Here is a 12,299-nt window from a genome sequence, read left to right on the forward strand (position 1 = left end):
GTACAGCATAAGTTGTTCAACAGTTCGGAGTCTTGTGGTCATATTTTACGCTTCATAATGCGGCACACATTTTCCATGGGAGATGGATCTGGACTGCAGGTGGGCTAGAAAAGTACCCGCACTCTTTTACTACAAAGCCACGCTGTTGTAACACAAGGCTTGGCATTGTCTTGCTGAAATAAGCAGGGGCGTCCGTGATAACGTTGTTGGATGAAAACATATGTTGCTCCAAAACCTGTATGGACCATTCAGCATTAATGGTGCCTTCACAGATGTGTAAGTTACCCATGTCTTGGGCACTAATGCACCCCCATACCATCACACATACTGGCTTTTGAACTTTGCACCTATAACAATCCGAATGGTTATTTTCCTTTTGGTTCCGGAGGACACCACGTCCACAGTTTCCAAATATAGTTTGGAAATTTGGACTCGTCAGACCACAGAACACTTTTCCACTTTGTATCAGTCCATCTAAGATGAGCTCAGGCCCAGCGAAGCCAGCGGCGTTCCTGGGTGTTGTTGATAAATGGCTTTCGCTTTGCATAGTAGAGTTTTAACGACCAACTGTAGTTACGGACAGTGGTTTTATGAAGTGTTCCTGAGCCCATGTGGTGATATGCTTTACACACGGATGTCGGTTTTTAATGCAGTACCACCTAAGGGATGCGTGGCCTGCGGGCTTGGCGCGGAACAGGGTGTGTCAGGGCCGGGCCTCGAAGACAGCGGCTAGTGCGTAGATGGCCCAGGCGGGCCTTGTTATCTAACAGCCAGTCGCCTTATTAGCAGCAGCCTTGAGGAAACGAGAAGTTGGAGGTGCTGTTGAGAGACACGGACGCAGAAAAGACACCGTGCTTAAAAGCAAAAGACTCAATTGTAGAGGTTGCCCTCTCGTAGGTTCTTCCGACTGTCAGGATTTCAGGTTATAATACTGTTTAATTTTTCTTAATAGTGGAAAGTCTTCTGCTTTCCAGCTCAGTGTCTTTTCTGCGTCTGTGTCTCTCAGGAGCAACTCCAACTACTTGTTTCCTCACGGCGGCTGCTAATAAGGCGACAGGTGATTAGATGACAAGGCCCACCTGGGCCATCTACGCACCTGTCGCTGTTTATTTTCTGTTTCAACATTCGGTCCCTAAATATGAGTGAATACTGAACCTCGACTTGTTGGAACGCTGTTATAGTGTTTTTCAGAATAAAAGAATTGTGTCTAAATGTGATGTAAATAATGTCTTGCCTGGATAAGGAACTCTTCCTTTGGTGGCCAGCTCCGTCAGCAGGACCCCGAATGACCACACGTCAGATTTGATGGTGAAGCGTCCGAAGTGAGCGGCCTCAGGCGCCGTCCACTTGATGGGAAACTTGGCTCCTGCCGGCAGTGACCGTGGTCAGTGACACCCGATGGACGGTGGAAGCTTGAGGCCGCTGGCCATACCTTGTCTGGCCGTGTACTCGTTGTCCTCGATCAGGCGAGCCAGGCCAAAGTCGGCCACCTTGCACTCCAGGTTCTCTCCGACCAGGATGTTGGCGGCCCTCAGGTCTCTGTGCACGTAGTTCATCCTCTCCACGTACTCCATGCCTGCGGCAATCTGAGGAGCCATGTTGGACGTTTCAATGCAGCATGTGGACCACCACAACACTGCCCACTGGGCATCTGGCCAACTGTACCTCCGTCACGATGACGTCAATCAATCAAACTTTATTTATTTATGTAGCACTAGTCATACGCAACACAAAGTGCTTTGAACAAAAAAAAAACACAGAAGCGAAAAACACACACACACACACACACACACACACACACACACACACATACACACACACACACACACACACACACACACACACACACACACACGACACACACACACACACACACAACAGACAGACACACACACACACACACACACATACATACATATATGTTTATGTACAAATATATATACATATACATATATACATATATATATATATATACATATACATGTATACACATATACATACATATATACACATATACACACACATATACATATATATACATACATATACACGTATACATATACATACAAATATAACCATATACATACATTTCCATATATATACATACATACATATATATACATACAAAAATATGCATAAATATATGTATACATATATACATACATATATACACATATACAGTACATATACACATATACATACATACATAAATACACATACATACATAAATATATACATATATGTACATACATATAAACATATACATATAAACATATATATATATATATATATACACACATGTACATAATACAATATATATACCCATATATATACAGACATATATATATATATATATATATACATAAATATATATATACATATATACATACATATATACATACATACATAAATACACATACATACATATATATACATACATATACACATATATGTATATATAGACATATATACATGTACACATGTACATATACAATATATATACACATATATATACAGACATATATATATATATATATACATACATATATAAATAAATACACACTCACTCACACATATACTGTATTTATGTATATATACAGTACAGACCAAAAGTTTGGACACACCTTCTCATATATATATATATATATATATATATATATATATATATATATATATATATATATATATATGTATATGTATATGTATATATATATATATATATATATATATATATATATATATGACTTTATATATATAAATACACACAAATTAATAAGACTAGTAGAGTTCTAATACTACTAAATTGCTGCGAGTTATTACTAAATAAAATAAAATAAAAAAACATAATAAGGTAAGGTTCAAATTACAATGCATGTCAGCATATAATGTAGAATAAAAATACAGTAAAGTTGAATTATTATTAAAGTATTGCCACCTATAACCAAATAAAATATATATTTATATACATATATTTAGTTTTCAAATTTTTGTTATCAATTGTTTCATTGGAAAAAAAAAATAATGCAAAAATAAGTTATTTAGTCACTGAAAACATAAAAATGGGGGAAAAATAGAATTACTACTAAATTGCTGCCACTTAGCACAAAATAAAATATGCAAATATAAATATCTTAAAAAAGGAAATATTATTTTAAATAAACCTACATCTATTAAATTAATGCCTTTACATAAAACAACATTCTAAGTTAAAGTATATATGACTATTTTTAAATGTATCATTGTTATTATTATGAACAATAACATGGTGAGCTTTACATTCCAATCCATACAAATATTTACACAACTTGTGACCTGTGTTCTGCTTTTAAAAACCAAAAGGCTGACTGCGAGTGACGCGGCGCCCCTAGTGGCCGACAATAATATAACTAAAAAAAAAAAAAAGAGAATACTGCTTGTTCTGACCTGAGACGCCATGTCCACCAGCTGAGGGAGGCGGAGCATCTTACCCATGTCACCTTTCAGGAGGTCCAGTAAACTGCCTGTGAGCGGGACACACAACAACAACAACAACAACAACAACACTCAGAATGTGCGTTTGTTTCAAGAGACGTACATTTTAGGCAACATGAAGTCAGGCGCATGCGCAATAGTGTCATTTGGCTCTATAATCATGGCGGACTAACTACACGGACTTTGCCCGGGAGATTTCTCCTCGGAGTAAACGGACCCAGGCGCTTGGTGTAACCTCATTTTCCCTCGCTTCCCGTCGTGTGTTTAAGAGCACACTGCCGTGTTTAGATGGAGCCCGGTGTGGACAATATTGGAGACACATTAAAAGTATACAGCGAAGGAGAAAACTATTTGACGTCGGTTTTATTTTGTCAATACAGCATCCATCAGCTGCTGTGACTGAGAGTTAATGAGGTGAGGAAACATGCAGCAGGTGATGTGTCATGAAAGTTGTCACAACTTGTCTATAAAGTCTTTACTTTGTGGACTGGTATGTTCACTCGTACGTTATTTAAATGCAAACTGTATCAGGGTTCAAATAACATCAGTACTAGCTAAAATGTTTTGTCATTTCATTGAACTGAACAAAAGCTGTGAAGATTGTGTATTCGATGTGAGAGGTGTCACTCTTTATTTTTATTGGCCAAACTGTTGTACTGAGCCAAGAGAAGAAGAAAGCTTGTTTATTTGACTTCATTTGCTTTGTTTTATTTTGATATGAAAAAGTAAACGCCATGTTTTTTGTTACAATACCTGTGTTTTTTTCATGTCACAAAAGTATTAATACAAAAATATTCATGTAACACAGCATTTTGTTAATGTTTTATTGTGTATAGTTAATTCCTGTATGACATATTCCTGCTCAAACTCTTAATGGATTTGTCCCGATAGATCATCTACATGTACATATTAATGTACATAAAAAACAAACAAAAAAACAAATTAATGTACATAAAAAACAAAAACAAAAAAAATCTCCCTCTATCAAAATGTAAAAGATAAAGGCATCATGAAATGACAAAAAAGCTGAAATGATATTAGTAATGAATACAAAAAAACGGTATTTTTACGTATATATGTGTGTATATATATATATATATATATATATATATATATATATACATACACAAATATATATATATATACATATACATGCATATATAGATATATATACACACACATATATATACATATATATGCATATATACATACATATGTACATACGTATTTCATATATTTATGCACATAGATATGCATATATACATATATATTTACACATTCATATATATATATATACACATACATATGCATATATACATATATATATATACATTCATATATACATATGTATATACATACACACATACATATATATACACATAAATATATAAACACACACACACATATATATACATTTGTATATATGTATGCATATACATATGTATACACATACATATATATATAAACACATTTATATATGTACATATATATACAAATATATATATATATATATACACAAGTATATATATATATATATATATATATATATATATATATATATATATATATATATATATATATATATACATACATATACATATACATATATAAACACATACCGTATTTCCTTGAATTGCCGCCGGGTATATAGTATCCACCTGCCTAGAACTACTGCCGGGTCAAACTCGTTTCACAAAATAATTAGCGCATGCTTAGCATTACTGCCGGCTCAGGATTAACGCCGGGTCAAACTCGTTTCGGAAAATATTATTTTCATTAGCGCATGTCTAGAATTTCCGCCGGGTCAAACTCGTCACGTCACGAGTGACACTTCACCTGTCATCATTTTCAAAATGGAGGAGGCTGATTTCAATCGTTTGAAATCAGATAAAGGGAAGAAGATTAAGAGCTATCCAGTAGGATTTAAGGTCCAAGCTATTGAATATGCGAAAAAGAACAGTAAGCAGCTATGTTTTATTAATATACCGTAGCTGCGTGTGTCAAATATGAGTCATTAAATTACTCCCGCCTCCTAGTGGTAGAGGGCGCAAGTGATCCTTCTTGCGACTACTCGGCTGCAGAAGAAGTGACAACAAGCAGCAAGAGTGAGCAGCGATTGTTTATTTTTCCCTCTCGCTTGCACTTTAACATGGAGGATTACATATCTAAAATAAAACTGTTTTCTAAACTGAACGTTCAATCGAAGCAGGAGGAAATAATGGAAGATCTCCATCGAGACAGAGAGACTTTTAAAACTGAAGAAAGATAAGGAAGACTTCTGTAAACAAGTTATCGATGCTTTTGATCATATATATATATATATATATATATATATATATATATATATATATATATATACAACACTTGTCTTGACCTTAAAAAGGTAATATTGGAGGCCTGTGGGCGTGTCCGCTCACCTTTGCCCATGAACTCTGTGACGATGTAGATGGGCTCCTCGGACACCACGGCGTAAAGCTGCACCAGCTTCTCGTGCCTCAGCTTCTTCATGACCTGGGCCTCCTGCAAGAAGGCCTCCGGGGACATGGTGCCGGGTTTCAGGGTCTTGATGGCCACTCGGGTCGTACCGTTCCACGTTCCTGGGTAAAGAGACAATAAGCCACGGCGACGCTGGGAAGTCCCTCAACGGGCAGAAACACCTGCTGGTTCGAGCAGAGCCTCGCTTACCCATCCAAACCTCCCCGAAGCAGCCTTGTCCAAGTTTGAGGTCCAGATGGAGAGACTCTCTGGGAATCTCCCAGGCATCTTTGGCCAGGCCCTGAGTCTGAGGTTTCAGCACGGGACAGATGTCTGAAAGACTGTGGCACAGTCCGTCCGCGTGTTCTGGGGACACAGGAATCACGCCGGAATGCCGTCAAGAAGCCTGTGGAACATTTTCGCCAAAGCTCTGCCCCGTTTTAAGTATACCCGAGGGGGTCAAAGAAAGTAGTGAGTGCCAGCACATGGAACTCAGGAAAAGAAAAAAACGATAGTGTGTGAATGTTGTCTGTCTATCTGTGTTGGTCCTGCGATGAGGTGCCGACTTGTCCAGAGTGTACCCCGCCTTCCGCCTGAATGCAGCTGAGATAGCGCCCCCCGCAACCCTGAAGTGAATACGCGGTAGAAAATGTAAGATGGATGGATACCAACAAGAGTTTTGTTAAATGTTCATTTAACGTATTTTTTTGACTATAAGGCGCACTTAACATCCTTGCATTTTCTTAAAACTTGACAGTGCGCCTTATAAACCGGTGTGCCTAATGTACGGAATAGTTTTGGTTGTGCATACCGACCTCGAAGCAATTGTATATGGTACATGGTGAAATGATAAGTGTGACCAGTAGATGGCAGTCAAACATAAGAAATACGCGTAGACTGCAATATGATGGGAGTCACACATAAGAGTGACATTGGCAGTGCGCCCTATGGTCCAGAAAATTATATTCCGGTATATCCATCCATCCATTTTCTACCGCCTGTCCCTTTTGGTGTGGCGGGGGGGGGCTAGGAACAAATAAATACATATGACCCCTTTACTGCGGCCTTTTGTATGAAACAAGACCTGAGTAGACCCGCTCATTGGCTTTGCGCCTTATAATCCGGTGCGCCCTATGGTCCAGAAAATTATATTCCGGTATAGAAAAAAAAAAAAAAGACCCCTTTAATACTCCCTATAATCTGGTGTGCCTTTTGTATGAAAAAAGACCTGAATAGACTCGCTCATTGACGGTGCGCCTTATAGTCCGGTGCGCCCTATAGTCCGGAAAATTCTATTCTGGTTTCGAAAAAAATAAACTGCACCCTACAATCCGGTGTGGCTCTTGTATGAAAAAAAGACCTGAATGGACCCACTCATTGGCAGTGCGCCCTATGGTGGGAAAAATCATATCCCGGTTTATCCATCCGTCCATCCATCCATTTTTCTACCACTTTTCCCTTTAGGGGTTGCGGGGGGTGGTAGAAAATAAATAAATAAATGTGACCCCTTTCCTGCGCCCTATAATCTGGTGTGCCTTTTGTATGAAGAAAGACCTGAGTAGACCCGTTCGTTGGCAGTGCGCCCTATGGTCCGTAAAATTTTATTCCGGTATAGAAAAATAAATAAATATGACCCCTTTACTGCGCCTTATTATCGGTGTGCCTTTTTTTAATAAAAAAATACCTGAATAGACCCGCTCATCGGCAGTGCGCCTTATAATCCGGTGCACCCTATGGTCCGGGAAATTATATTCCGGTTTCGAAAAAAATAAACAAACATGACCCCTTTAATGCGCCCTATAATCTGGTGTGCCTTTTGTATGAAAAAAGACCTGAATAGACCCACTCATTGGCAGTGCGCCCTATGGTCCGAAAAATCATATTCCGGTTTATCCATCCATCCATCCATTTTTCTACCACTTGTCCCTTAAGGGGTTGCGGGGGGTGGTAGAAAATAAATAAATAAATATGACCCCTTTCCTGCGCCCTATAATCTGGTGTGCCTTTTGTATGAAAAAAGACCTGAGTAGACCCGTTCGTTGGCAGTGCGCCTTATCGTCCGGTGCGCCCTATGGTCCGTAAAATTTTATTCCGGTATTGAAAAATAAATAAATATGACCCCTTTACTGCGCCTTATTACTTGGTGTGCCTTTTTTTAATAAAAAAAGACCTGAATAGACCCGCTCATCGGCAGTGCGCCTTACAATCCGGTGCACCCTATGGTCCGGAAAATTATATTCCGGTTTCGAAAAAAATAAACAAATATGACCCCTTTAATGCGCCCTATAATCTGGTGTGCCTTTTGTATGAAAAAAGTCCTGAATAGACCCACTCATTGGCAGTGCGCCCTATAATCCGGTGCGCCCTATGGTCCGGAAAATTATATTCCGGTTTCGAAAAAAATAAACAAATATGACCCCTTTAATGCGCCCCATAATCTGGTGTGCCTTTTGTATGAAAAAAGACCTGAATAGACCCACTCATTGGCAATGCGCCCTATGGTCCGAAAAATCATATTCCGGTTTATCCATCCATCCATCCATCTATTATTCTACCACTTGTCCCTTTTGAGGTTGCGGGGGTGCTAGAAATAAATAAATAACTATGACCCCTTTACTGCGCTCTATAATCCGATGTGCCTTTCGTATGAAAAAAGACCTGAGTAGACCCGCTCGTTGGCAGTGCGCCTTATAGTCCGGTGCGCCCTAAGGTCCGAAAAATTACATTCCAGTATAGAAAAATAAATAAATACGACCCCTATAATGCACCTTATGATCTGGTGTGCCTTTTTTATAAAAAAAAAGACCTGAATAGACCCGCTCATAGGCAGTGCGCCCTATAATCCGGTGCACCCTATGGTCCGGAAAATTATATTCTGGTTTCGAAAAAAATAAACAAATATGACCCCTTTAATGCGCCCTATAATCTGGTGTGCCTTTTTTATGAAAAAAGACCTGACTAGACCCACTCATTGGCAGTGCGCCCTATAATCCGGTGCGCCCTATGGTCCGGAAAATTATATTCCGGTTTCGAAAAAAATAAACAAATATGACCCCTTTAATGCGCCCTATATCTGGTGTGCCTTTTGTATGAAAAAAGATCTGAATAGACCCACTCATTGGCAGTGCGCCCTATGGTCCGAAAAATCATATCCCGGTTTATCCATCCATCCATCCATTTTTCTACCACTTGTCCCTTTTAAGGTTGCGGGGGTGGTGCGCCTTATGGTCCGGAAAATTATATTCCGGTATAGAAAATAAATAAATATGACCCCTTTATTGCGCCTTATTATCTGGTGTGCCTTTTTTTAATAAAAAAAGACCTTAATAGACCCGCTCAATGGCAGTGCGCCTTATAATCTGGTGCGCCCTATGGTTCGGAAAATTATATTCCGGTAAAAAAAAAAAAAGAAGAAGCAAATATGACCCCTTTTCTGCGCCCTATAATCCAGTGTACCTTTTTATAAAAAAAGACCTGAATAGACCCGTTCGTTGGCAGTGCGCCTTATAATCCAGTCCGCGCTATGGTCCGGAAAATTATATTCTGGTATAGAAAAATAAATAAATATGACCCCTTTAATGCGCCTTATTATCCGGTGTGCCTTTTTTTTTTTATTAAAAAAAAGACCTGAATAGACCAGCTCATTGGCAGAGCGCCTTATAATCTGATGCGCCCTATAGTCCGGAAAATTATATTCCGGAATAGAAAAAATAAATAAATATGACCCCTTTACTGCGCTTTATAATCCGGTGTGCCTTTTTATAAAAAAAAAAGACCTGAATAGACGCGCTCATCGGCAGTACGCTTTATAATCCGGTGCGCCTTATGGTCCGGAAAATGGTATTCCGGTATAGAAAAAATAAATAAATATGACCCCTTTACTGCACTTTATAATCCGGTGTGCCTTTTTTATAAAAAAAGACCTGAATAGACCCGCTCATCGGCAGTGCGCCTTATAATCCGGTGTGCCCTGTGGTTTGGAATATTATATTCCGGTATTGATAAAAATAAGCAAATATGACCCCTTTACTGCGCCCTATAATCCGGTGTGCCTTTTTATAAAAAAAGACCTGAGTAGACCAGTTCGTTAGCAGTGCACTTTATAATCCGGTGCGCCCTATTTTCCGGAAAATTATATTCCGGTATAGAAAAAATAAATAAATATGACCCCTTTACTGCACTTTATAATCCGGTGTGCCTTTTTTATAAAAAAAGACCTGAATAGACCCGCTCATCGGCAGTGCGCCTTATAATCCGGTGTGCCCTGTGGTTTGGAATATTATATTCCGGTATTGATAAAAATAAGCAAATATGACCCCTTTACTGCGCCCTATAATCCGGTGTGCCTTTTTATAAAAAAAGACCTGAGTAGACCAGTTCGTTAGCAGTGCACTTTATAATCCGGTGCGCCCTATTTTCCGGAAAATTATATTCCGGTATAGAAAAAATAAATAAATGTGACCCCTTTAATGCGCCCTATGATCTGGTGTGCCTTTTTTTATAAAAAAAGACCTGAATAGACCCGCTCATCGACGGTGCGCTTTATAATCCGGTGCACCCTATGGTCCGGAAAATTATATTCCGGTATAGAAAAAATAAATAAATATGACCCCTTTAATGCGCCCTACGATCTGGTGTGCCTTTTTATAAAAAAAGACCTGAATAGACCCGCTCATCGACGGTGCGCCTTATAATCCGGTGCACCCTATGGTCCGGAAAATTATATTCCGGTATAGAAAAAATAAATAAATATGACCCCTTTAATGCGCCCTATAATCTGGTGTGCCTTTTTATAAAAAAAGACCTGAATAGACCCGCTCATCGGCAGTGCGCCTTATAATCCGGTGTGCCCTATGGTTTGGAATATTATATTCCGGTATTGATAAAAATAAGCAAATATGACCCCTTTACTGCGCCCTATAATCCGGTGTGCCTTTTTATAAAAAAAGACCTGAGCAGACCAGTTCGTTAGCAGTGCGCTTTATAATCCGGTGCGCCCTATTTTCCGGAAAATTATATTCCGGTATAGAAAAATGAATAAATATGACCCCTTTATTGCGCCTTATTATCTGGTGTGCCTTTTTATAAAAAAATACCTGAATAGACCCGCTCATCGGCAGTGCGCCTTATAATCCGGTGCACCCTATAGTCCGGAAAATTATATTCCGGTATAGAAAAAATAAATAAATCTGACCCCTTTAATGCACCCTATAATCTGGTGTGCCTTTTTATAAAAAAAGATCTGAATAGACCCGCTCATCGGTAGTGCGCCTTATAATCCGGTGTGCCCTATGGTTTGGAATATTATATTCCGGTATTGATAAAAATAAGCAAATATGACCCCTTTACTGCGCCATATAATCCGGTGTGCCTTTTTATAAAAAATAGACCTGAGTAGACCAGGTCGTTAGCAGTGCGCTTTATAATCCGGTGCGCCCTATTTTCCGGAAAATTATATTCCGGTATAGAAAAAATAAATAAATGTGACCCCTTTAATGCGCCCTATGATCTGGTGTGCCTTTTTTATAAAAAAAAGACCTGAATAGACCCGCTCATCAGCAGTACGCCTTACAATCTGGTGCGCCCTATGGTCCGGAAAATTATATTCCGGTATAGAAAATAAATAAATATGACCCCTTTATTGCGCCTTATTATCTGGTGTGCCTTTTTATTAAAAAAAGACCTGAATAGACCCGCTCATCGGCAGTGCGCCTTATAATCCGGTGCACCCTATAGTCCGGAAAATTATATTCCGGTATAGAAAAAATAAATAAATATGACCCCTTTACTGCGCTTTATAATCCGGTGTGCCTTTTTATAAAAAGAAGACCTGAATAGACCCGCTCATAGGCAGTGCGCCCTATAATCCGGTGCGCCCTATGGACCGGAAAATTATATCCCGGTTTCGAAAAAAATAAACAAATATGACCCCTTTAATGCGCCCTATAATCTGGTGTGCCTTTTTATAAAAAAAGACCTGAATAGACCCGCTCATCGGCAGTGCGCCTTATAATCCGGTGCACCCTATAGTCCGGAAAATTATATTCCGGTATAGAAAAAAATAAATAAATGTGACCCCTTTAATGCACCTTATAATCTGGTGTGCCTTTTTATAAAAAAAAAGATCTGAATAGACCCGCTCAACGGCAGTGCGCCTTATAATCCGGTGCACCCTATGGTCCGGAAAATTATATACCGGTTTAAAAAAAACAAACATAAATATGACCCCAATAATGCGCTCTATACTCTGGTGTGCCTTTTGTATGAAAAAAGACCTGAATAGACCCACTCATTGGCAGTGTGCTTTACAAACCGGTGCGCCCTATAGTCCGGAAAACTAAATTCCGGTATAT

General features: G+C 38.9%; 1 protein-coding gene across 5 annotated transcripts in view; it reads right to left on the bottom strand.

Annotated features, from left to right (window-relative positions):
- src (v-src avian sarcoma (Schmidt-Ruppin A-2) viral oncogene homolog) overlaps window positions 1–12,299 on the bottom strand; it is a 101,995-nt gene that overhangs the window by 4,992 nt on the left and 84,704 nt on the right. For all 5 annotated transcript variants that reach the window (XM_061902646.1, XM_061902649.1, XM_061902647.1 and 2 more), the window contains 5 exons: window positions 6,157–6,312; window positions 5,889–6,068; window positions 3,424–3,500; window positions 1,433–1,586; window positions 1,235–1,366 (listed from right to left, as the gene is read on the bottom strand). In XM_061902646.1, coding sequence (XP_061758630.1) covers window positions 1,235–1,366; window positions 1,433–1,586; window positions 3,424–3,500; window positions 5,889–6,068; window positions 6,157–6,312 — 699 coding nt within the window. The remainder of the gene's footprint in view (window positions 1–1,234; window positions 1,367–1,432; window positions 1,587–3,423; window positions 3,501–5,888; window positions 6,069–6,156; window positions 6,313–12,299) is intronic.

This window comes from Nerophis ophidion, linkage group LG06 (assembly GCF_033978795.1).
Source record: "Nerophis ophidion isolate RoL-2023_Sa linkage group LG06, RoL_Noph_v1.0, whole genome shotgun sequence".
Classification (NCBI taxonomy): Eukaryota; Metazoa; Chordata; class Actinopteri; order Syngnathiformes; family Syngnathidae; genus Nerophis; species Nerophis ophidion.